General features: G+C 39.8%; 1 protein-coding gene across 3 annotated transcripts in view; it reads right to left on the bottom strand.

Moving 5' to 3' along the window:
- Positions 1 to 102: 102 nt before the first annotated feature.
- NSD3 (nuclear receptor binding SET domain protein 3) overlaps positions 103 to 27,628 on the bottom strand; it is a 103,940-nt gene continuing 76,414 nt past the window's right edge. The window contains exons 15-24 of one of the 3 annotated variants that reach the window (XM_068531897.1): positions 23,423 to 23,569; positions 19,991 to 20,147; positions 14,829 to 15,031; positions 13,999 to 14,111; positions 13,144 to 13,413; positions 7,281 to 7,397; positions 5,503 to 5,644; positions 3,866 to 3,972; positions 3,101 to 3,305; positions 103 to 2,699 (exon numbers count right to left, since the gene is read on the bottom strand). In XM_068531897.1, coding sequence (XP_068387998.1) covers positions 2,458 to 2,699; positions 3,101 to 3,305; positions 3,866 to 3,972; positions 5,503 to 5,644; positions 7,281 to 7,397; positions 13,144 to 13,413; positions 13,999 to 14,111; positions 14,829 to 15,031; positions 19,991 to 20,147; positions 23,423 to 23,569 — 1,703 coding nt within the window. In that variant the 3' untranslated portion in view covers positions 103 to 2,457. The remainder of the gene's footprint in view (positions 2,700 to 3,100; positions 3,306 to 3,865; positions 3,973 to 5,502; positions 5,645 to 7,280; positions 7,398 to 13,143; positions 13,414 to 13,998; positions 14,112 to 14,828; positions 15,032 to 19,990; positions 20,148 to 23,422; positions 23,570 to 27,628) is intronic. The other 2 variants (XM_068531898.1, XM_068531899.1) reach the window with 2 other exon arrangements.

The following is a 27,628-nucleotide window of genomic DNA, read 5'->3' as shown; positions in this document are numbered from 1 at the left end:
CTGCGGTCAGCGATGGTGTTTTCCGCCCTGATTTCTGAAATGGCAGAACAACCCCATTAGCCAACCCCCCACCCCCCCCCCCCCGCAAATTAAAAAACCTCAGCAGAGCTCTGCTACAGACACACAAACAAAATGTGACACGATGAAGAAGCTGCATAAAAATACTTAAACCTAAGGTATTTGTAGTATACAGGATATACCCTGGCTTACCATATAAAAGTCACCAGATATGAAATAGCACTAAGTCCAAAACAAAGCAAGGAGATAAGATTCCATGTTGGATACCGTTTCAACACGAGGTGCATTTCAAATATTAAAGGAAATCCTTCATGTTAGTAAGTTTAAAAAAGCAAACATTTATCATATACATATATAAAATAAAGTTTTAGTATGATAAAACCTAGATTTTCTTAAATTATTTTTTAAAAGGACATCAAACTAGGTAATTGCTCAAGAGCAAACTTTAGTGTTTTGGTGAGCTGTAATTCATGTGACTTGTAGCAGTCGCATTTGGTAATACATATAGCATGTTCTATCTTGCTCTTTCTTTTGGGACCATATCTAATCAACAGAATTACTGGAGGCCCAATAAGTTACCTCAGAATTATTTGCTGGAATCAGGCAAATGGCAGTTTAGGAGCTTAAGTAAAGGAATTGTAGTGTTTTTTGTTTGTTTTCTTTTTTTTTTTAACAAGAAAAAATCCAGTATAATTGCACATTTACATACAAAGAAAAAAAAAAAAAAAAGAAGCACAAAACAGATTTTTTTCTCCTTTTTTCCAGAGAAGAATTCTAAATTGATAAGAAAAAGGAACACACAGCACAACTGAAGGAATGTTGTGGAACATCTGTCTTCCCTGCCTTTATAAGGTCACTGGGTACTTCTTGAGGGAAAACAAATGCTACCGGGTACCGGCAATTGTTAGCAGTCAAAATTCACAGAGAAGTTGACGTTCATTCAAGCTACACCTAGGCTTCTACTTAGTACAGTGTTACAACAGTGTCTGACAGGACTAATTAATTCATCCAGGGAATCCTGGAATATACATATTCCTAAGCATTAAAAGCAAGTGAGTTCTGTGGGCAGATATTCCGGTTCACTTGCGTCTATGAGCTCCAACCATTCTTGCTATCAGTGCTTTCTGTGGAGCTCTCCCTAAGTGCTTCCTGCCATGAAGTGTGTTTGTGTGGCTCTCATTTACCCTGTAGAAGTACAAGCGCTTCCCCTTCCTCAGCGGGGGTGAGTTTAAGTACTGGGTAACTGTTTACATATAACTTGGGGATGCCCCCTACCACTTTCACCCCCAAATTAGTAACTGAACAAAAAGATCTATTCAAATACAGTTCAAATTCATGTGTGTAGTTTTCACCAGGACATGTGACTGAGTGTGGTCAGCTGACAAAGGGAATGTTTGCTTGGGAGAGGAAAGCAGAGACAGAAAATTAAAATGCCCATAATTCTCTCCAAGTCAGACCAGGGTGTACATTAAATTGGATAGAAAATGGGGCTTATTTGACCCAACTTTTGGTCTGTGCCTTTCATCTCCCTTTAGCTGCCTTTACCAGTGTGTCAAGACAACAGGAATGACCATTCTAACTCTGTATTCATATCCACAGAGACACACTTCATCAAAAACACCCATTATCAAGTGGAGAACGTTTCAAACTCAGTGAGGGCATTGATTTCTTTTTTTCTCCAAAACAAAAAACCAACAACAACATTATATACCTCTCTAGGTAAAGTTGTATCGGAAAGCCCACCTAGTTTAAGACCACAGAGGTAATATTCACTAAGGCCTTTTGATTTCAAGAGGCCAGATTCAATACTCCCACAGAGCCCTTCTCTAAGACTACGAGAGGCGTCTGGAGGGGAAAGCGAAGCCAGCCTCCCTACTGCTCAGGAAAGAGGTATGTAAGACCACCATACCCTTTTCTAGAGGGCTTTCTGCAATTCCTACTTAAAACAGACACACACACACACACACAGACACAGCCACACAGATTAGACTATCTGAACTACACTTCTCAAAATTTTAAAAATGAAAATAAATAAAGGAACGATGGCTACTTTTGCTTTTTACACCCAAGGAACACATCCTAGACTTCAAATCTACCTCGCTAACAAACTTTTCTTTTCTCTTTGTTCTTATTTTAAACGCGAAGACATCTCTTTTGCCAGCTGCAAAGGCATTGAAGCACAATAGAAGGCAAGAAAAGACCAAGGGAATCTAAGCCTCCACAAAAGAATCCCCAGACTGACAGAGCGAAACCGAAAACCCAGATCCCACGAACCGGCTTCTGCTTGCACGGCCTGGCTCCCCACCTTCACTTTAATAAGGCAGCGCTGATGGCCGAGGCTGCATGCGCTGCAGCGGTCTCTTCTTGCACTGACGCCTTCTCTACGTTTTTCTTTTCCTTTCTTCGTTTAAATAAACCAAGAAGGACATCGCTGCCCGTTTACTCTTTGACTTCTTCTCCGTGATCTTGTGATTCCAAGTTACATTCAATCTTGCTCCAGTATTCGGGTGACACGGGAGACACAGGGTCGTGTTCAGAGCAGCAGAGGCGGCCTTCCAGGGCGGAGGGCACCAGAGCCCCCTTTTCGTGATCTTCGCAAAACGAACGTGGACAGAACTCACAGAAGGACACAGCTGCGCCGCTGCACTCATCGCACTGATGCCACGGGCACTCCCACTTTCCTAGTGCGGGCGGGAAGGAGGGAAGGAGCCCAGTGAGTGCCCGTCCCCAGCGCCCACGAGACACCCCACTTCCCACCTTCCTCTCGGACTGGGGACTGAACGCAGGTGACCATGACTCCAAACCTCAGCCAGCAGGGGTCTGGGTGCACCTGTCAGTGTGGCTGCAAGCTACTGCCCCAAACTCAACTAGGAGCCAACCACCACCTGTGGTAACGGACAGTGAGACACCAGTCCTTGCTGGCCCACGGGCGCCCCCCACCGGCACTGAGACAGATTTTTCACTAGCAAAACCTCTGCTTGCTACTGTTGCTTGTTCTCTCCAACGCCTCCTATCCCACGGCTCCACCCAGGGGCAGGACCGCCCGTATCTGAGTCGGGCATGGCGGGCAGGCCGGGCTCACCGTAGGGCGGCTGGGGCAGGTTGAGGCAGAGCAGGTGGTAGGCCTTGGGGCAGTCCTTCCTGTCGCACATGACCAGCTCGCCGCCGTCCCCGCACTGGAAGCAGTGATCTTCGTGCAGCTGCTTCGGCTCTGTTTTGACTTTTCGTCTCTTCTGCTTCAGCTTAGCGTTTTTTGCCTTTTCTTCAGTTGTGGACGCACATGCCGACTGGCAGGAAAGAGGGGGTCAGGTTTTAACGATCACAGTGCGTGAAGCTTTACGTAAAAGGGAGAGCCTACAACCTCACGTTCATTTAAATTCACCTGTTGTTCGGTTACCTAAAACACCAGGAGGGCTTACCCTGTCACGGAACTGTAGTAAAAATAATTCATTTTTCATTGACTTTTGAATAGGTGTCTTTTTTTTTTTTTTTTTTTAATCGCAAAGACAACTGAGATGGCATTCACAAACCATAAAGTTCACCAATTTAAAGTGTATAATTCGGATACACTAAAGTGTGTTAGGATAGTGTGAATTTTTTTTTTGAAGTTTTTGAAAAAGATCTTGCTAACTTCAAATTCAATCAGAAACACAGACATTTTCGGAACCTAACAGTTCTCACTAAGACATGCTCTAGTGGGAGGTCGGAGTCTAAACTCTGGGTAAACGCAACTGCTGGCCTGCAAACGAAACCACATCCCCCCGGCCAGCACCTCCTGAGACAGCCCCAAACAAGCTTCTTCAGCAGCCCCTTCCCAGCCCCAGGGGCGCCCCCTGCAGCCACTGACCTTTGGCCGCACGCCGAGGAAACCACTGCAGTTATCCGCCCCGCAGTGGCACTCCGTCCGGCCGTTGCCCAGACAGTCCAGGTTGTAATTAAATGTTAGCTCCATCCCTAGGACACAAGAGAGAGAAGTATTCAGACTCAAGTCGTGGGGGAGAGAAATGCTGTCAAAGACACACCCTCACAACGAAAAAAGAGACACAATTCTGACATGAAGACCCTTCCATCCTCCGTGTTCCACACTGAAGACAGTGATGGGAAAAAGGAAAAAAACAAACAAAAAAAAACAAAACAAAAAACTAGAGGAAAACATCCCATCCACCAATGATTAAAGCAAAAATAAATATTCTACAAAGGCCATCATATTCTTTTCACTGAAGTGGTCAAAGACCATGTGACAGAGACCAAGAATCTGAAATCTGTGCTCAAGAAAAATGGGTTCTAGTTTAGCTCTCTTTTCTAAAACTAATTTACACTAGTTTCTAAATAAACAAAGACAAGACAAAGACAAAGATGACCGTGGAACTGTCACAGCCATACCATTTCCAGTAATTAATGCCTCACATTATGATCAGAAAAGACTTCAAAATGCACATTTACTACATACACCAAAGACCCAGGGATTCAAACTAGGAGGTCGAAGCTTGCTTGCTTTCTTCTTCTTTTTTTTTTTTTTTAAATTTGGCCACACCATGCAGCAAATAGCAAATTGAATGTACACAGTCAGTCCCCTGCTTTTTACACGTAACAGATTCCTAAGAACGTGTGCCAGAGTTAAACAAGGGACTTCCTGTTATGAAGTGGTTTCTTTCTCAGAAATTAAAAAAATTATATTAAGTACCGAATTTAACCCTGTCTTTTTGCCGTCGCCTTTAAGGACAGATTTCTAGCATTTTAAAGTTTTGTTTTGTTTTGTTTTTTTGGCCACACCGCTCGGCTGCAGGATCTTAGCTCCCCAACCAGGGACCGAACCTGGGCCCCCGCAGTGAAAGCACCGAGTCCTAACCACTGGACCGCCAGGGAATTCCCAGTTCAAGCTTTCTTTAGCTGGACCTCAGCAATCCACAGCGAGTGCTAGAAACACAGTTTACATCCCTTTTAGCTCCAGCATTTCTCTTCCCACCCACTTTTCTACAGACTTAACAAACGAGAAATTAAGTCTTGCTGTTATTGATGCTGGATGGGTAAGGAAAAGTGAAAGCAGTAACTCTGCTTTGAGGAGCGTTTTATGTCTAATTTGAAACAGACTGATTTTTCAAACTAAAATACAAAACAAAAAACCCCCCACAAACAAATGAAGAAACCAGTTGATGGTAACAACTGGTTAATATTTTCTTTAATATTAAAGAAAAAAAGGAAACAAAAGCTTAAACATTTGGTTACATTATACAGACAGCAATAATTTGGAGAACTAATTCAGCAGGATCATAGACACAGAATTCTGTGATACCCTCTCTTACTAAGCTCCCTTTTGCAGGATGTAGATGTTTACTTCCTACGGGCAGGTAACAATTCTAAATACAGCTCTTTATCTTATTTGAATAAATACTTGAGTGTCAAAACTTGTCTGACACTTGAGTGTCAGAATGTCCTGCCCTCAAAGACATACTTGCTTCCCGGGGAGGGGGCAGTCCCTTTTACCTGCAGGAATGTCACAAAGAGCAAAAAGGCCAACTCGAACATCTCCATTCACCGTCCACTTTTGTGTTTCACAGTTTGGATTACAACTGTGGTTCATAAAGCGAGAATAATTTCCCTTCGGGCCAGCGTCAATGATACGGTCCTTCAGAAAGAAAAGAAAGGAAAAGTTCCTTTGACATGAAACTGAGCATAAGCGTGTCTGAGAAACATCCAACTCAGGCGAGAGCCACGAGGCAGCACTGTTTGCCAGCAGCTGAGGTCTGACGACCGACAGCTCCGAAAATGTGCTCGCGGCACAACTGACTAAGTTCTCTACTTTACATGATGACCAAGTCAAAAGCAAGTAAGATAAAGTGGAGTTTAGTTTCTTTTAAAGTTTGTTTCTAGAAACAAACACACCACAGAATAATGTGACTTAGATCAGCTGGCCATGGGCTTAATGAAAGGTATTTTCTGAGTAGAGGGCTCTCAGTTCGGATGCTACCTGAGACGGGAACCATGGTGTGTTGCTGTCAGCCTTCCTTTCCTGCTCTAAGCAAGAAGCAAAACTTGTAGCGGGGTAGATGGATGAGAGCTTAGGCCATAAAGAGGGAGGAAGGAAAAACAAGAAACTTCTCTCAATGAAGACTTGGAGATCTGACTGATGGAAGGGCTAGAGTTTGGGATATAATCTTCATAGTCTATTTTTACTTACACAAAAGTTCAAAATACCATAAAAAGCTCAACATTTTGGCTCCCTGAATTTAAACTCTGATAGTCTGGGAAAGCTCTAGAAGATGGAGCCTCCCAGATGGCTGGAGGGGTCACCGGCAGTGAGGCTAGGATTTAAGGGGCCAATCAGCAGTCACAAATAAATGGCATTTTATGTTTATAAAGTATATGTTCATGAAGGTGGTAAAACTTTCAAACAATGACATTTCAGTTAAAATAGTACTTCTTTTAAATGATTTCTGGTTCTTGTAAGGCTATTCTGACTCAGTTTTAGAGACAGCCTGGAACATAGGAAACATGGGTACTAGTCTTGGCTCGTCATTAAACTGTAACAAGATATCCAACAAATCACTTACGGCTGGATCTCAGTTTCTTGTCCTCTGTAAATCAGAGGACTGTTTTTTTTAAAAAAATCTTTTATTGAAGTATAGTTTTATTGAAGTATAGTTATTGGTGTACAATATAAGTTACAGATGTACAATATAGTGAGTCACAATTTTTAAAGGTTATACTCCAGAGGACTGTTGAAGAAATTAAATGAAATAGTTTTGCTGTAATGTGCATCAAACAGCACTCACAGTTACATGTATTAAACCAGAAGTTTTACTGTCATTTTTCTTTTGACAGCATTCATTTTTCCTAACTCATAAAAAAAATTTAAATATACAGAATAATTTACAGTTAGGATTTTTGCTAAAGCAGAACTTTACTGGTGGTTTATAACTTAGAATTACAGAGCTGATTCTCTCCCTTGGAGATAAAGAAACTGAGGGCCAGGTCTTTCAGTGACTAAGAGCTGGGACTCAAATCCAGATGTGTCAACCCTGTTCCTGGTCATCTTCTCATTCACAGCGCGTCTCACATGACCTGTGCAAGGCACCAGTAATCATTCACTTTTGTACTCTGGTATAACGAGCATATTATAGCGGGACACACACTGGCTACTGCAAACCATTATAATTTGCTTGAGAAAAACCAAATGAGAGGAAGGAAACTGAGTTTAACCTAAGACCACCAAACTAAACCAAAAAATCCTTTTTTCTTACCAAAAAAAAAAGCAATTTTACCTTGGTAACAGTTAACATATAAAAATTAGTTACACTGTTCTCGTGGGCTCGCTTGATTCGCAATCTGCATTCTTCCTCATCAATTAATTCGCCAACATATTCATTTACAAATTCACCCTGCAGAGGAGCACGCAATATATAAATGTACAATCAGTGTATCCTATTAGAAAGCATTCCTTAACATCACATGTATAATCCGAGAATTAACCAAAAACATTCCTGGAAATACAACTATAGTACAAAATAAAACCAGAAAATTGACATTGGTACAATCTACAAGCCTTATTCATATTTCGCCGATTTCACAGGCACTCATTTGTGTGTGTTATGTGTGCATGTGTGTAGTTCTATGGGATTCTACCAGGTGTAGAGTCAGGTAACCACCACCACAAGCAAGATACAGAACTGTCCCGTCAGCACAGATGCCTGGTGCTTCTCCTTCATAACCACACCCATCCTCCATCCCTAATCTGTTCTCCAACTCTATAGTTCTTCTAAAAATTTATTTTATTGAAGTATAGTTGATTTACAATGTTGTGTTAATTTCTGCTGTACAGCAAAGTGATTCAGTTATACATATACATATTCTTTTTTATATCCTTTTCCATTATGGCTTATCACCGGATATTGGATATAGTTCCCTGTGCAAAGAACATTAGGACCCTGTCCAACTCCATAGTTCCGTCATTTTGAGAGTGTTCTATAAATGGAATCACAGTACGTAACCTTTAGAGATTGGATTTTTAACGAAAAACTGAGCCTAATTCCCTTGAGATCCATCTAGGTTGTATGTATTAACAGTTCATTCTTCTGTCACTGCTGAGTGCTGTGCCGCAGCAAGGACGCACCACAGTTTGTGTGACCGGTCACCGACTGGAGAACGTGTGAATGGTCTCCAAGTTTTGGCTATTACAAATAAAGCCGCTGTGAGCATTCTGATGAAGTGTTTGTGCAGACAGAGGTTTTCACTTCTCTGGGATACATGCTGGGTCATATGGTGAGCACATGTTTAATTTCTTAAGAAACTGCCGTACTGTTTCCCAGAGTGGCTGTACCGCCGCGCATTCGCACCCTGCGCGCCCCAGGTATGAGAGATGCAGTTTCCCCACGTCCTCACCAGCATGTGCTATAGTCCCTACTTCTCACTTTGCTGTTCTAACAGGTGTGTAGCGATAAGCTCCTTTTTAAGTAAGTGTAAACACAGTACATTCAACCTTTCACGTTTACAAATGCATAAACATTAACCCTTTTACCTCAAAAGCGTGGCTGATTCAGTCTAGGACAACAGCATTAGCTACAGGATTTACTGGTGTTACCAATACATTTTTTTTTTTTGGGGGGGGGGGGACCAATACATTTTTGAGGCAAAGAAATGTCTTAGGAAGTAAATGAAAATGTATTTGCTTATTGTTTCAGCAGACTTGTGTTCCTCCCCCGGGCCCGACACACATTCTCACTAGCCGTTCTCAGAGCTCTCAGTATCACAGATCTGAGAGTACCAGCCATCTCAAGAGTACTATATTACATTTTCTGATTTTGATGAATCATTAAGAGCATAAGCCAATGTCCTTTCTCTACTGATAAAAAGACAAGATGGTGATTTCTGTATAAGAGAAGGGCGCCTGCGGGTCAGCCTTTCCCTGGGCAGCCAGCCGGCCGTTGGTGAGATGGGCGAGGAGCCCCGTCTGCTTCAGGCGGCCACACGCTCGTTTCAGCTGGGCCTGGTCACCACACGAGTGCACCTCAGGCTTCTTCTCTCCCCCATTTTAACTGCCAGTACAAGCTCTGACAAAGAGTTAGAAAAGAACCGCGCTTCATCTCTAACTGCGACGCCACGACAGGACCGCTCTGCACGTTCACGTACTACGCACTGTCGGCCCGGAGCGGGCTTTTCCTACACCCAGTTTGGACTTGGACCCCGGCCGCTGAAAACATTCTGCACCTTTGTATGGTATCACCGCCCTCACCAGGTAGAAGATTTCATTGCCATCTTGGCTGCACTGCCACCTAGTGTTACTTTATTCTATGGCAAGTTTCCTTTAATGAAAACCTATAGAGCAGAATTTAAACCAAATCAGCTCTGCTTCATTTTTTTTTTTTTTACAAATTGGGATTCAAGTTAAGGTTTCATTTGAAGAAAGGGTTCTGTGGCTTTAAAGGCCTAAAAACCATTTATTATAGTTTATATTTACTATGCTATGAAAATTGGTGAATACAGAAAGGTGAAAGTGCTGATATCAAACATGAGGCATGCAAGTCTCGTAAACTTGATACCGTTGTGAATAAATGTCTCTAGCTATTTTGTAAAAGAAATATTTTAGGCATCCAAAAAGTGACAAATCTTTAGCCTCAAAGAGTTGCTCACTGGACTTAAAACCATTAACTGTGAATTCAATTATGGATAAAAATAACAAAATAAAGAACTTTTAGGGAATTCCCTGGTGGTCCTGTGGTTAGGACGCCACACTTTCACTGCTGAGGGCCCAGGTTCAACCCCTCGTTGGGGAACTAAGATCCAGCAAGCCGTGCAGTGTGGCCAAAAAGACAAAAAAAAAAAAAACTTTAAAAATGCTAGAAATCTGTCCTTAAAGGCAATGGCAAAAAGACAGGGTTTAATTCAGTAAATGTAATTTTTTTAATTTCTAAGAAAGAAACCACATCATAACAGGAAGTCCCTTGTTTAACTCTGGCACACGTTTTTAGGAATTGTTATGTGTAAAAAGAAGGGGACTGACTGTGTACATTCAATTTGCTATTTGGCTTCTGTCCCCTAAGTATACCCAAACCTTCTCCATGTTGCTACAAAGTCTTTATGATTATGCTGTTCAGTGACTGTATATTTCTAGCTATTCTGTAAAACACCAATTGTCTTAACATTAGCAATTCCTCAAGTGCTAAAGTGCAGAATAATCCTGATCGTATTTTCTTTTCTCTTAATTATATCATTAACTTAGTAACTTAGAATATGGTTTAGAATAAATGTAACCACTATTAAAAGATGTTAACATGGTATTAAACTGGATAGATTTCAGGATGGCTCCCCAAACTCCCCTGAAATCATAAACAAAAATTTGCAAGTGATATGCAGGGCATTAAAGTAATATCAAAACATGTGCATTATATAATGCCATACTAAACGCAGATGGCCTTTGACCAAGCGACCCAATCCACATACCCAATGCATTGGCAAATCCTGTTGGCTCTACCTTTAAAATGTCAGAAATCCAACCACTTCCTTCCTACTCAACTACAACCCTGGTTAGTCCAGGCCACCAGCATCTCTCTCCGGGACTGTAATGGTCTCCTTTTTATTGCTCTCTCTCCATTATCATAAATTCCCCAGAGTACAGCCCAAGTTATTCTTCTGAAGCCCAGACTCTTAAGGTGGCCCCCATGACCCCTGCCTGCTGGTGCTCACGCCGTTGTGTAATCCCCTCCCCTGGAGAGAGCAGGACCTGTGACTTGCTTCTAAGCAACAGAATGTGGCCCAAGTGACAGGATGTGATTACGTGAGTTTGTTGCATTAGGACTTCAGCATCTATCCTGCTGGGGCGTCTCTCTCCCTCGTTGGTTGTAAGGAAGCAAACAGCCATGTTGGGGAACCCCATCTGGCAGGGAACCGCGGGCAGCCTCTAGAAGCCAAGAGCAGCAAAACAATAACAACAAACCCAAACCAAAAACACCTGAGGCTCTCAGACCTAGCGCTGTGAAGAACAGCATTGTGCCAGCAGCCGTGCAAGCCGGGAAGCTGGATCCTTCCCTAGTTGAGGCACAAGAATGAGAATCCAGCCAGGTCAGTGCCTTGACTGCAACCTGGTGAGCCCCTACGTAGAGGACCCAGCTACGCACTGACCTATAGGATCTGTGGGATAGTACACTGTGTGTTATGCTGTAAGTTGCCAGGTTTGTGGTCATCCTGTTAAGCAGCAACAGAAAATGAACACATCGAGGCAGACGGATGCCCTCCCTACTAAATTCCGCCAGAAGTCCCTGTCCCGAGGCCGATGAGGCCCCGCACGACCTGGTCCCGCTGCCCCTCTGCCTTGCCAGCCGCCCACCCCCCGGCCCTCCTCGGCTCGCTCTCCAGCTCCCTGCAGTCCCGGCGCAGGAGGGCCTTCACTCCGGCCTGCTCGTCCACGTGCACCTGCACGCCCTCCCCGCTCACACGTTCGGGTCAGACCTTCCTGAACCCAGTCCCTGGCACCCCTACCCTCTCTGACAGCTTTATTTCTCTTGGTGGCATTTGGTGGTAAGTAGCGTCATACGTCTATCATCTGTCCCTGGTGCACTCACAAAGGTGTCCTGCTCACTGCTGTCTTCCAAGTGCCTAGAACAGTACCAGGCACAGGGAAGCAGCTGAACAAACATGCGCTGAATGAATGAGTTTCACCCAAGCAATCTAACCTACAGAAATAGATGACAGATGATCAACAGAATTAAAAAATGTGTGTATATGTGCATACACACACACACATACACACACATATATATTTATTGGAAAACAGGCTATGTAAATGATGGTACATTTTACTATGGAATACAATGAGACTATGAAAAACAATGAGGTGAAATCTGTATTACTGCCATAAAAATAATTTTCTGATACATTAAGTGGGAAAAAAGAATAATATATATGATTATATTTATGTTTAAAAAACCCTACAAATACAGAATATATGCATATGTATTTGTATATGTGTTTATGTGTATAATTGCATAGAAAAAGTTCTAAAAGGCTACATACCAACCTATGGACAATGGTCCTCTCTGGTGAGGAGACCAGGAATTGAGGGTGAAGGAGGAATTTCACGCTTTATTATCTTTTTTTTGTATTGTTTGATTTTCTTTACTACATTATATGGTATTTCTTCATTACAAAGATGATTTTTTAAAAGGCAGAAAAATGCCAAGAATAATTTTAAACTCCCACTAGGCCCATCTTCTCTCACTAAACACGGCTCCAAGTTCTATACGTTGGCAGGTGGGGGGGAAGGGTGGAGGTGGGGACTTGTTTTAAAACAGATTGTTCAGGCCTGTCACCAATATTTCAGGTGGCACTGTTTTAACAAGGAACCCGGAAGATTCTCAGGATATCTAAAGGTTGAGAGCCACTGTCTGAATAGCAGAATTTACTGGTGATTTTCCATTTTCTTTGAGCTATTTGCATTAAAATATATTCTACAATGGGCATGTATTTCTTATGTTAAACAAAGAGACTGCTTTGAAAAATTGCTTCAAAGTATAAGAATGAAGATAACTTATAAGTATCAAAGATCTCAACTTTTTCCAGTTGCTTCTGTATATAAGATCTAGTTTGAGACTAGCAACAACTCTTAAACATGTAGAGCAGGAATTATGTCCATTTTAGAGATGAAGAAACTGGGGCTCAGCGAGGTTAAGTGACTTGACCAGGGCTTCATGGCTAATGAATTATGATGTTGGAGCAAAGTCCTGGGGTTGCTAGTTTCTGTCTCAGTACGTCCTTAACTTTACTTTTTCCTTTACAAATTTTAAATCTAGTTTGCTTAACAAGTAAAAATTATTTCAAATAGAATTACCGGTGTCCCTTCTCCTTTTTATGACTGATCATAGGAAACCCAAAGGTTATGTGTATTTTATTGTTTTTAATTTAAAAAAAATTTTTAACATCTTTATTGGAGTATAATTGCTTTACAATGGTGTGTTGTGTGTATTTTATTACTACCTCTTCTTACTGCTCCTTCTTTGCTCAAGAAGTGCCAAACTCTCAACTTCGGAAGTTTCAAAATTTTGGAATAAATCCCCATGTATTTAACCCTTATTGAAGCATTTCTAAGAGGCATAGGTCCTGGTCTGTTCCGCCACTGGCACCATCCCATGCTACCTTCTTAATGCTCCTTTTGGTCCTGAGGCCCCAGCCTCTCCGCTCCGTCTTGATGATTTCTGCATCCGGGTAGAGCCTCTTGGTGAAGCACTGGTTCTGGCAGCGCTCCCCCGCCGGGCACACCTGCGGGTGACACTCATACTGCAGCATTCTGTTCAGGCACTCGGACTCCAAGCCACACGGGTTCTCGTCAGCCGGCTTGCAGTTACAGCGGGGAATCTCTGACAGGTCTGCAACCTGGATCTGCACCTTTCCTATTACTTTGTTAGCCTGGACAACAAAATCACAAACGGGAGGGAGGAATTTGAACAGGACGTCGGTAAACACCCAGGCCCTCTTGGCTCTGCTACTGCCTTGTGGTGTGACCCTGAGAAAGGCTCTTTATCTTGATCATAATTTCCCCATGAATAAGCTAAGATTAATAGCTGTCTCTCCTTAGTTGACAAAAATATCAAAACCTGATGTGAGTTCTCACTTATTTATCCTGTGTATTTCTCCTTCTACCAGTTGATGACAATTTCATAACTGAAAATAACTGTGGGCTGTCTGGAAGAAAGGGGCTAAATCCCTATATTCTTATTTGGTTACACGACAAGCGGATGGAGCAAGAACGGGGTTTCCCGTCAAACGTGTCGCTCCTCAGTATGAGCAGCTCATCAGAGCCCCCATCATCCCAGGGCAGCAACCTGGGCTCCCGGCTGATACTCCAACAGAAGCTCTCAGGTTGTTCTGCAGAAGACTGGGTGGTAATCAGCAAAAGTTTTTATGAGACAACAAGGGCCTTCTAACTACTAAGAGAGCAGTGCATTTCATCTTGTCTGCCAAAGAGCAATGTTTTCACGGGTAAAGACTCACTTTGATGTGTTTGTAAGGAGGGGGTTTCCTTGAGTTTTTTTCAATCTCTAGTGCTTCTTTACTTTCTCTTTGCGCTTTCAATTCCTGGAAACGTTTTGCAGCTTCTTCCAACGCTGCCAATAAGACCAAACAAAGTATATAAATACCAAAAACCAAATAAACAAAAACCATTAAGAGATTAGTTTTACCCTGCCTTCCCAACGCACTGAATCTGGCCTGAGGGTTTCTTTTTAAAATTATATTCTGGAAATAACCATTTACCACCAGGACAGGGTAACACTAAAATAAGATATAACTCCTTTACGGCTGAACACTGTGCCCTGTGCAGGCTGTTGCTTCGGAGGAGAGGTCCCACTTCAATGATCAGAGGTTTCCACGTGAACCAGAGAGCAGCTCTTTACCTCGTACCAGATTTAAATTCACTTTACGCTTACCCAGAAAGCTAAACTTCCTGGCAACTTGTTGCTAAAGCAGCTGTAAGGCTCTTCCTGGGAAGCATTTAGTCTTACTATCTTACTACTCTTCTGTGGCAAAGGAGCTTCACTTGATTAAGAAGACTATGTATTTCCAAAATAATCTCTATGTTTGTAGTAAGATCACTGAGGGAACTCCTTTCACGTACACATCACAGTCTACTACACTGAATGTATTTTTCCAGCTGACTGGATTGTGATGTGGTTCTAATGGGATTGGAAACTTATGGACGCCGGATCATAACACCTGGTGAAAATTCTCTAACACCAGAAACACGTCTTATGCAAGTTAGGAGGAGCGGAGAGATCAACACAGGTGTGTTAGTTCTGGGCCACCGTGAACGTTATCCAACGTACCTTTTTTGAAGGTCTTGTTAATACTAGTCTGTCCCTCAGCAAAGCTTTTGTCTCCTTCGACGTAAGGGAACACTCTGCCCTGGTGTACCCAGTAGTAGTCGTGAGAACCAAAGAAGAACACGGGGAAGTCCCCCAGGTCGTGCTTGAGGCCCTGGATGTTGAGCGGCACAGACCGGGGATTGCAGATCTCCGCTGGCCACCATCTGAAAGCAGGAGGATGAAAATCGCGCTACGCTTTACGTGGCTGGTGGGAGCCAAAAAACAGAGGTTTTGTCCTTTGCAATTTTCATTCAGAATCTAAGGACACAAAATACCTCGCTTATCTTTAATCCTGCCCAAACTACATGTCATTTAACAACACATTGATGAACGCATTAATGAATGAAATAGTGAACACAGACTAAACAAACTAGGCCCTAAACACCCAATCTAGTTTCTTCCTTAAAAAAATAATATTTGGTATTTATAAAAGAATGTATATCATGAAAAGAAAGCATAACAATAAAGTAACAATGAACCCACTATTCAACTTAAGAATCAGAATTTACCAACAATATTCCAAACCAGATTTCAGTCCTAGAAAAGTCATGTTTTTCTCCAAATGTGACATTCTTAATACCAAGTGTGTCTTTATTCCTAGTAATCAAGGGCATCATTTGCGAATAAACTGATGCTGCAGTAAAGAATGCCCACCCCCATTCAGACTGGTGTTTTCTGACTCTCTAATCAACCAGGATAAAAACTTTTTGGTCAAATGTACTAGGTTTATATCAGTATATATTTCAGAATCTAATTCATCTCAGATCATAATAAATGGGGGATTTGGGACAGGAGTGAAAACATAACTGCTTCATGTGCTGATGACGGGGTCCACGGCAGTCGCTGAGGCAACCACCCGTGAGGCTCACTGGACAGTTTCCCACGATTGGGCAAGTCAGGAATTGTAGTATATAAGATCATCGATACCAAGAGTAGATATATACAAACTTCGATTTCTTTCAGTCTCTTATTTATAGATGCCTAATAAAATTGTTTATTTAATGAACAACGACATTATTGAGAAGATAAATGATTGGCACGGTCGCATTCCCAGATTTATAGTGCGACCATGAACACGCTTCACCTAAAAGCACTCTGTGTCCATCTAAGAGTTAATTAAAAACGTGGGTAGAAGTCTGCTCAAATTGTTAAAACAAAACAACACTCTTTTGTGTCATCAGTATTTAGTTCCCCCTCAAAGCAGGCTGGGCGGCGGTCGTATTTCCGAATCGCGTCAAGGCGTGCCGGGAGCGCGCGGTAACTGCAAGCATTGGCTCAGTTAGACAGAGGCGTGCTTTCTGCCAGCCTTGTTCCAGGCACACATCTCCCCCAGGAAGTTTCACATCAGAATAACTAGCTAGTGAAAAGAAACAGCTTCGTGGGGCCCAGAAAGGCCTGATTGGAAAAAATACATTAAGAATTAGTTCATGGATGTGAGTCTTTGCAAAAATGAACAAGAAGAATATGAGCTGCTATGTATAAAATCTCACTGGATTGTGAACGGGAGCACTGCTTTGGGCTTCTTTAAAATACAATGTGATAGCACAGGGAGATCAGCTCGGTGCTTTATGTCCACCTGGAGGGGTGGGATAGGGAGGGTTGGGAGGGAGATGCTAGAGGGAGGGGATATGGGGATATAGGTATACGTATAGTTGATTCACTTTATTATATAGCAGAAACTAACACACTATTGTAAAGCCATTACACTCCAATAAAGATGTTAAAAAAAATGTAATGTGATTAAAATTTAAGTATTAAAATTAAGTCAAATATATTTTCGTATTCATAAGTTTTTTAAAAAAGGAAATATGTAATGTACGGCACAGTGACTATAGTCACTGCTAAGAGACTATATTTGAAAGCTGCTAAGAGAGCAAATTTTAAAAGTTCTCATCGGAGTTCAGGCTTTTCCGGCACTAGCTGTCCTGAACTCCTAGCTTGGCTCCCTGTCATAAACATTGCACCTTCCTTCACCACAAAAAAGTTCTCATCACAAGAAATAAAAAATTTGTAACTGTATATGGTGACGGATGTTAAGTAGACTTATTGTGATCGTCTTGCAATATAGACAAATGTTGAGTCATCGTGTTGTATACCTGAAACTAATATAACGTGAATTATATTTCCAAAAAAAAGGCAAAACAACTTTAAAAAGGAAATATTCTGAAATGTATTTGAAGATCTAAAGGCTCCTTACACTGTTTTAGATATTTCTTATCCAGGAATGTCTTATCTATTATTTGTCAAACCTGCACCCCTCCCCTCCTGGAAAGATATGTATTTTTAATTATAAAAGCAATGTGTGCTGGTCAGAATCGCCATCACTAAAAAGTCTACAAATAACAAATGCTGGAGAGGGTGTGGAGAAAAGGGAGCCCTCCTACGCTGTTGGTGGGAATGCAAGTTGGTGCAGTCACTATGGAAAACAGTATGGAGGTTCCTCAGAAAACTAAAAATAGAGTTACCATGTGATCCAGCAATCCCACTCCTGGGCATATACCTGGACAAAACTATAATTCAAAAAGATACATGCACCCCTATGTTCACAGCAGCACTATTCACAATAGCCAAGACATGGAAACAACCTAAATGTCCATCGACAGATGAAAGAATAAAGAAGTTGTGGTACATATATACAATGGAATACTACTCAGCCATAAAAAAGAATGAAAAATGCCATTTGCGGCAACATGGATGCATCTAGAAATTATCATACTAAGTGAAGAAAGTCAGAAAGAGAAAGACAAATACCATATGATATCACTTATATGTGGAATCTAAAATATGACACAAATGAACCTATCTGTGAAACAGAAACAGATTCGCAGACATAGAGAACAGACTTGTGGTTGCCAAGGGGGCTGGAGGGGAGGGAGAGGGATGCGCTGGGAGTTTGGGGTTAGCAGATGCAAACTATTATACATAGGATGAATAAACAACAAGGTCCTATTGTACAGCACAGGGATCTATAGCCAATCTCCTGGGATAAACCATAATGGAAAAGAATATAAAAAAAGAATGTATATATGTGTATAACTGAGTCAGTTTGCTGTAACAGCAGAAATTAGCACAACACAACACTGTAAATCAACTACACTTCAATAAAAAAAAAAGACTATACCTTTAAAATTATTAAATGTAACTTTATGGAAAAAAAAGCAATGTGTGTTTCTTTTAAAAATTAAAACAGTGCAGAAATGTATAACAGAAAAACTGAAAATGGTTCCCCCTTATAATCTCATGCCTCAGACTATTAACATTAGATGTTTTTTCCAGGTAATAATAAAAACATATTATATCTAGATCTACAGTTTTTAAAAGTTGTATAAACACACGGAGAGATAATGTATATACTGTTTAACATGCTTCCTAAAATTAACTATATATTGTGGATACCCTCCCACGTTACTATACGCACCTGCATTATCCTTCTTTTGGCTTCCAGGTGTTCTACAATATGGATACACTACAATTTATTTGACAAATACCCTACTGAATGAACATTTGGATTATTCAAATTTTTGCAATTAGAAATAATACTGCAATGAACACCCCTATAAGTACATTTCTGCCCATTTGTCCAATTCTTTTCCTTAGATAAATTCCCTGAAGGGGAACTACTGGGTCAAAGGGATGCACAGTTGCAACTCTGATACGTGATGCCTCACTTGTACAGGAGCACTTGTCTCCCCATGCCCTCCCGAGCTGCAAAATTATTACTCTTAAACCTTTGCAAGTCTGTTAACTGAAAAATAAACTCTTTGTTTTTAATGTACATTGATTTTTAGTGAGGCTGAGAATTTTTTACATGTTTATTTTCTATTTGCTATTCTTTTGCAAACTGGCTCTTTCTCTTCTTTGCTCCTTTTTCTAGGGAAGGTATTTTTCTTTTCTTACTGAGAGTAGAAGAGTTCCCCTGGTTTGATATTTGCCTTTTAAAACTTTGTATCTTTTGCCATAAAGTATAAAATTATTTATGTATTCAAACTGTCCATTTTTTAAAAAGAACTTAGAGGTTTCCCGTCATATGTTAAAAAAAAAATAGTTGGGGGAGGAGCTTCTCAATGCCCCTTATCTCAGCTAAAAATGAAGTTTTTAAGGTTAAATAGGTAAGCAAGCAGTGTATTTAAAACAGAGAAAATGACATAGCCCTTGTTAAAAAAAATTACAGTATGTTTGAAATTCTACAGAAACATATTATACTTAGGATTCTAATTGAAAAGCAGAACTCTACTGTGTGTGTGTGTGTGTGTGTGTTTTTTTTTAAACCAAGGATGGACTTACACTGACACATCATAATCACCTAGTTTACCTTAGAATTCACTCTTGGTGTTGTACATTTTATGGGTTTAGACAAATGCATAATGGCATTTATTCATCATTATAATATTATACAGAGCATTTTCACTGCCTTCAAAGTCCTCTGTGTGTTCTCTTGAATAGTATCTATTTTCTTAGTAAAATTATAAACATATGCCTCAAAATGTAGAATGTAGAGTTTAAAAAAACATATCGTTATTCCTGTTCAGTTAAAGGCTTGTTAAAAACAGGCTTCTTAAAAGGAGGAAGATTTATTAAAATAATGGCAATCACACATACTTCTTGCTTCATTCCCTTAAGATCTAAAGGCTCCTAATGAAATAATCTCTCTCTTTAAATTCTAAAAAGCTCTATCTTTGCACACAATTTAGAGCTTCTAGCTAGAACTATAATGGACTAGATTTAGGGGTAAAAAGATCTATTTTGGCCAGGATATAAACTCTTAACTTTATTAGAAATCAGAAATTAATATAAATCTAATTAGAGTGCAAAAAAAAAATCTTCCCCACTCTCCACATGAAACCTTTTATTCTAAAATCTATTAGTACCATAGTTCGTTAGGAAAAAATAACTTTCAGAACTTAAAAACAAAAGTCAACCAACTAATAAAAAATATCCAACAACCACTAACCTTCCCAGTCTTCTAAAAACCCAGACTCAAAATATGTTTCTTCTCTTTCTTTTTCTAAGGAAGCTGCAGCACTGTGCTGCTTTTTCTACCTATCTCCTAGCCACTTTGTGTACAGGCTATGAACTACTGAACAGTGACTGAATACTTCCTCTTTGTCCTTGGAAAAACTTGCCTGTAATTTCCCAATTTGACCCAAACAATCTGCTTGTAATGTAGTTTCTTGCCAGCTTTACAGTCATTGCAATTCCAGCAGCCTTCTGGCATCTCTATGCTCAGGCACTCCGGGTGGAAGGAAGCCGGGCACGACTCACAGCAGAGCAATCTTCCACCTTGAAACAAACAAACAGTCTTAATAACTGAGAAAAGAGGAAAGAGAGACAGACAAGAGAGAAAGTTATCTTTTACCTGCATTAAATTTGATTCAGATTGAGGGAAATTAACAAAGGGATTGAGTTATATTTTAGTGATGGATTAAAATACAAAGCAATGAACAGATTTAGCTGAAGTAGCCCTTTCCAGGGAGGGCTTCAGTGGCCAGAAACTCAAAGCCTTTGAGTAGTAGGAAAAACATTACTGTTTATTCCTCTAAAATGTGGGCTATTGAGGTACCAGTTTAGCAGGCAGCTAAAACTATTAACATATGACAAATAGATGCATAAAATCTTTAGACTGAGTATATTTGAGAACAGATTTTCAGAGAAATATGTAGCAACTCTCTTTTCTCCTTGAGAGCTAAGAAAGCAGGGAATGGTCATCTTTGTATTTTAATCCAGTGGCACAGTTAACTACATCCCTTTTAACAACATTAGCAAGAATGAAAACAGCCAATAGGTTGACCAGTACTTTTTTCTTCCCATGTAAGAATACAAAAAAGGAAAAGAATCTTGAATTGGTGATTACATTATCATTACCTTTTCAGTGAAGACAAAGAAAGTCAAACAGGCTATATAGCAGTGGTTTGCAACTTTTTCATCACCAAGGATCCCTTTTCCCTTCCTCATGGATCCATATGTTTTCAAATATTTTATCAAACAAAAAACCCACCAAAACCAAAAAAAACATTTTAAAAGTAGCAATTATTTTCTTCTGTTTTAATTAACCAAAGAAATATGTAACAGCCAATCAGAGCTTCTGATCCCAATAACAAAACTGGTATTATCACATTAAATTGTTAAAAGCATAGCCAAATATAAAGAAACTCATGCCACTGTATTTTACACAAATGTCTGATTCTGTTAGACTTTCTGAACTATTAAATACAGTTCAGAATTTTGTCTGTAATATTTTCTGATGTCATATTGAGAACCACTGCTTTATAGCATAAAATAAGTAAGTATCAGCGTAGAATCTAGTACCACACACAAGGAGATGCGTCCAAGTACCCCAGCAAAATCCTCTCCTTTAAATACACAGAATGATCTCTGGATCAAGACCGAAGCAGGTGCGGCAAACAAAACGATATTATTTTTAAATCCAAAAAATTAAAGAGATTTCAGGGGAGAAATCTCTTTATTGTTGTATTTTCTCTTTATTGTTGTATTTCAACAAGTGACAGAAAAGAATGTTAACCACTGAAGATGAAATGCAATAAAGACATTTACTGAAAAAAAGAAAAAACTTTCCATTGGAAAACCAAGTCTACAACCCATGAGTGTACTGAGATTTAAAGTCTCATAAGCAAAAGGTTAAGAGCCCTCAATACAACTTTATCAAATCACATGCTCCAACCTTTTGAGGGTTTGCTATCAATTTTCCAGAAAATCTTGTCTTCCTGTAGACTTTCAAACTTCTAACTGATTAACATAAAAACAAAAAGAAAATCCATACACAATCAGTGATGAATTAAATTACTATATTTCCTCTGCTTAAAAGCTTTTACTTCAATCATTGGGATTTTCCCCTTTGTCTGCACATCTCAATATGGATTAATTGTTCCAATTCTCCAACCTAGAGATTAGCTGCCTGAGTGCTCTTAGCCTAGGTAGGGAATTCTTCTGTAAGTTTAAAGTAAAATGAGATAATTCATTTTTCCATCAGAAAGAAATGACCGATAGGGAGAGCGGTCTTTGCAAATACCTTCAGAGGACAAGTGATTATTAGGGTTGGTGTGGAAAAGTCAGTCTGGCCATTTTTTAACATTATGGACTAGTCCTAAATTTTAAGTCTTATTTCAGAGGAAATACAGACCCTGAATCATCAGTGAAAATCATCACGATTTTTTGACAAAAATACACAAGGGAAATAGAAAAATAAAAATATGAACAATCCACCTTGGTGCTATGCAAGAAAACTGCTTTAGGATGCGAGAGAAGAAAGATATGGTTCAAGCTAAGCAAACAGAGGGCTCAAAATAATTTCAATTCATGTCAAGGTCAATACCGAGTACTGAAAAGAAAATAAGCGACAAATTGAATTAGTCTAATTTTATAAAGGCGCCAGCAGGAAAATAAGGCATTTCCTAAAATGCCTCAGGTAGTCTAATTTTATTGCACTATGGAATTAGTCAGACCCATGTCCATCTTTGTTTTGGAAACAGTTGGTATCACCAGTAAGATGCCATACTGTGACTTCAACGGAAAACAGACAAAAGAGTCAACAGTCTCTCCAACCTCCCTCTCCATGGGTTCTAATCAACCTGCTTAGTTATACTTTCTTTTAGTCATGGGTTGCCACTTCAGATGTCTGACAAACAGCAAACATACATCATCAGCAGGCAACACAAAGCATGAAAAAAAAAAAAAAAGAACTAAATTTTCTTTAAAGATTCTGAGCCTGGCCCCAGATCATAATGGCAATGTATACAGGAAAAGGCTTTCACCTTCCAGGTTATTTTACCCTCTGGGATAATCACTCCCCAAATAATACATTATTGTTAAACCACTTTTTTCCCCTTTATTACATATAGGCTACATAAAGCAAAACACGAGATTTTTCTTCCATAGATTAAATTAACTTGGAGAATATAAATATACATTTAGCTCTTGGTTCTCAGTGGATAAATTATCTATTAGCAATTCTTCAGTTCAGCTGGGCTGCCTTTCAATATCCAGTATTTGCAGCATTTTCCCAGCTGCCCACCAATGTCGCCTAAGAGAAGGGCAACTAGTTTTCATAGCACCATAACAAAAACATTTAAGAAACAAAATGATAGAATGTATTTCAGAATCAAAATTTTAAGTGTCAGTATCTTTGTTTCCCTCTATAACCCGTCTTGTTATTTAGTTGAGAGTTAGTAACAAATTATATCATGTCTATTCTATTCTAACATGAATGATACGGTTCTACATCAGGCAAAAGAGAAAGAGCCCTCAGAACATGCTTCTATATTAAGCAGAATCCTAGTCTTTCAATTTTAATGATCTATAGATATATGGAAGGTGTGAAAATTTATTCAAGGAGAAGAGTAAGTAAAAATTTGTAATAATGGAATTATTTTAAGCCCTTTTTAATAATTTTGCAGCCATATGAAGACAGCCACAGCCACCAAGGTAGAATTTACCAAAAGCAACAGATGGTGCTTGACAGGCATACATTTCCCCCCTTCATTTAAAGAGAAAAAATAGGAAATGCAAAAATAAAAGAGATAAACTATTTTGATTATTACCTTTCTCACATTTCTTTTTGGAAGCTGACGAAGAAGGAATCATAGGTAATTTCATCAACTCTGCACGATTTGATTCGTTCAGTAGGTAGTGGGACTTATAGGCATAGGAACTGAACATGGGGTCTGAATGGTCCTGCACTATCAGCCCTATACGAGACAAACAGAAAGATGTGAGCTGCAATGAAACTACCCATGATTCCATGAGGAAAAAATAAACCAACACCTACTATGTAGCTGTGCTTAAAGCTGGGGGGGAAAGAATATGAAGAAAAAGAAAGATCTGACAGACAAGGCTTTCCATCGTTATTAAAAGGAGTTTAAGCTACTCAATGCCTTATCCCTATATAGAAACCTATATACCCAGAAGGAAACTCCAAATTAATTTAAGGATGTAAACTGCTTTGACGTCATCCTGAAAACCCCCTCTGGAAAACAAAGCTACATTCCTTAAGGTTTAGAAGTACTATGACGACAACCCAAAGAACAAAATGATGTATCACTTAATTGCTGGAAATAAGAACTGTCCACATGACACAGTAGAGACCTGCTGGAAATGAGAACTGTCTACATGACACAGTAGACACCCTGGTCACCTTCAATACATCAAGCAGCGCTGAAAGGCAGAATTGGGCTTCTTCTCCTCTCTGCTCAGAGCTCTAGATACCCTCAAATTCCAGCTTTCTCAGCCAGATAATGAAGCTTTTCTCTATCAGTATGATACACGATTTTAAAGAAGATATAAGTTGTTGAAGTTCACTGAGGTAATGCAAACATTTAAAGTTTTGTCCTGCCATGATCATAACTGACTTAAACACTTACCAACTTAAGGGCTTATAAAAACAGTCCTTTCAGTCTACAAGACAGCTGTCCTGTTGGAGGAAAACAGCATCTGCTCTAAACTACCCGTGACACCCACCCTTCCCCTCCCTCTCTCCTCCTCCTGCCCTGAGTTAAGTCCATCCTGTAGCTATGGCCACTCCTAAACCCAGGACCTCTGAGACCACGGAAACTTTCTCTATTTGGTTACTGGTCAAATCATGACCGCAGTTTCACAGAGATCATTTTGAGAAGAGGGAAGAGTTTTGTTTTTAAAGGGGTGACCATTTACTATTTTCTGTGGACTTTATCTTCATTTGATGCTACACTACACTGAGGCAGATTCAAGAAATACTGATATTTCTCATGTGAATGGAACTTGAAATTGCTAATCGGTAATACATAAGAATTTTCGAATAAAGGTTATATGATGTTGAATGAACATTTCATACGTTTAATAGAGAAAAGTGGTGCAATGGCTTTTAAATAAGAAAGAACAACTTAGAATATTAAGTAACTTTTATTTTACACCACCCTCCAGATGAAAGGAAATGCTGAAGAATCTATACTACACTGAAATATAACTGAACACACCCTATGGCACCATGGGGGGCAGGGGAGGAGGAATGTTTCTCTAAATGCTGAAGCATTTCTAAAAATATTTCCAGATATTTCAGTCCTTAAGAATTAGCTTAATGATTTTAAACAACCAATAACCAAGAACTAAGACAAAAATCCTCTGTGCTGAGGGAGAAACTCTGTATGCAGCAAGAAACAAAGGCAAAACAAGCTAAGTTTTCTAACACCAAAACATAAACAATTAAAGTATCCCTTTTTATGTGTGGATTTATTACAATTAGATCTCCTTAAAAAAGAAAACCTCTATAAATTCTGATAAAAGAACACATATCATTTACTTCTGGAGAACTTTTAAGCCCTTCTCAAATCCCAACATCTGATCTATTTAGAGTAAGTTTCTGTAAAATGCTGGAAAGGAAAATGAGAGTTTCTGCTAACTGTGCAAAGTTGCAGTTAAAATATTTGGGGATTAAATAATCTTGCTCTTTAAAGAGGCATTTAAATACAGCATATCTTTCAGAATAATTGCCAAATTGATAAGATGCAAATAGCATCCTGTTGTTAAAACAAGAGTTTTCCCCTCATTTCCATTATCTCAAGTTTTTAATCAAGGCATATAACTTAAACTTAACAAAATGGCTAGAAGTTTCTCTAAAACTAGGTTCCTTGACAATGGGTCATTTTCTACCTATCTTAAAGGAAAACACCTGCTTTAAAGGTCACCCAATTATTGAATGAAATAGAGCAAAAGAAAATATTGGTTGATAACTGATGGTACTTGATTCAGAATATACTCCAAAGTAAGCCAACATGATAGTTTTAAACTTGGTATTTAAAAATGTTGGCTCAATTACTTACACACACACCCACACACACCAACACACACACACACCCCTCCACCACTCCTAGTAAAAGTGAGTAAAAGTAAGTGCCTAGAAGGGTAGAATAAAATATTTACAAAGCGATAGAGACTTCATGTTATCACTGACACTCATCTATTTGAAAGTCTCTAAAGTTAGTCATTCAGTTGATAATTCAGTATTTTCATCCTATCATTACTTTCTTAGGAGTGGGGAGATGGAAAAGGCACGTGCTGACTTTTTATTTCTTTGGCTAATACAGTGTGGCATGAAACACTTCAGACCTTCTTCCCCTGTACCATCCAGACTTCAGAGCAGGATGCAGCTGTCGTCACTACTCTACACAACACTTCCTTCTACTCGCAGACCACCCTACGCACTTCCAAACTGAAAAACTCAAAGCAGTGTGTACAATGGACCCAGGTGGCTGCTATGAAAAGGACTACTATTTACGTAATCTTTTACCGTCCACCTCCTCTGGTTATTTTTTTTTTTTTTAATGAGAGTTACAAAAGCAAAACAACTCAAGATCTATCATACTAGCTAAATTCTATTAAAAATACTCTATAGTACTTTCACCAAATTAAAAGAACTGTCTCCTAAAGCAAAAAAACAAAAACAGGGACTTCCCTGGTGGCACAGTGGTTAAGAATCCGCCTGCCAATGCAGGGGACACGGGTTTGAGCCCTGGTCCGTGAAGATCCCACATGCCACGGAGCAACTAAGCTCGTGCGCCACAACTACTGAGCCTGAGCTCTAGAGCCCAGGAGCCACAACTACTGAGCCCGCATGCCACAACTACTGAAGCCCGCATGCCTGGAGCCTGTGCTCTCCAAGAGAAGCCACCACAACGAGAAGCCCGTGCACCGCAACGAAGAGTAGCCCTCGCTCGCTGCAACTAGAGAAGGCCCATGCGTGCAGCAAAGAAGACCCGAAGTGGCCAAAGATTAAAAAAAAAAGATAAATAAATTAATAAAAAACAAAACAAAACAAACAAAAAAAACAAAAACAAAACAAGATCCAAAACTTCATTTTCAGTATGGGCTAAATATAATCTAACAGGCCTGATATGCCACACAGTCCTTTCAAATATTTCACACTAAGGGAAATTTAGAAAACTTAGCACTTATGATTAAACAAAAAAACAAAAACAGAAAAACCCTGCACTTGGGGATATTAGTTGGTTTCTAAAATGCTTACTAAACACTAAAAATTCTTTTATTATAATACAGCTGAGACGCTCTGTAAAGTTGGGTACTCTGTATCATATTCAACTGAAGAAGTTCTACTTTATATTACAAACTCAAGTTCACTGACGCCCTCAGGGACGCAATATTGTTTTGAAGTGATCAATCTTAAGTGGCAGACTTAAATATCAACAGCTGGCAAGTAAGAAAGCCTGTACTGCAGACTCTTAACTAATACACCACATATGTTGCCTTGGCTGCATTCCACCAGGTCTTCTTCAATGCCAGACCAAAACATGATAAAATACAACATAAACAATTAAAAAATAAATGTGCTCTTCTTGCCTTCCAAGTGAAATCTCAATTAGTTGAAAACTCTGGATTAAAGAATATGACATGGGAAGAGTGTACTTCGAATAGAAGAACTGTTTGCACAAGGGAAGAGAGCTGACCCTTGAACAATGCTGCGGTTAGGGGCGTGGACCGCCACGCAGTTGAAATCCCCTGTAAATTTAAGTCGCCCCCCCCTCCACCTGCGGATTCCACCAACCTTGGATCCCGTAGTACTGGAGTACGCCGTTGAGAAAAACACGCGCACAAGTGGATCTGCGCATTTCAAACCCATGTGGTTCAAGGGTCAACTGTAGATTAATCTTTTGATGCTCCAAATAGGAACACCAAGAACTCATCTATAATTCTAAGTTACTAAACAGATGTAGATTTTAGCTTAATTTATGGAAGAATTAATATTCTAACAGTTTTGA

Source organism: Eschrichtius robustus, chromosome 21 (genome assembly GCF_028021215.1).
Source record: "Eschrichtius robustus isolate mEscRob2 chromosome 21, mEscRob2.pri, whole genome shotgun sequence".
Lineage (NCBI taxonomy): Eukaryota > Metazoa > Chordata > Mammalia > Artiodactyla > Eschrichtiidae > Eschrichtius > Eschrichtius robustus.
Note: the sequence above shows the minus strand (reverse complement) of the source record. Positions and strands in the feature narration are given on the sequence as shown.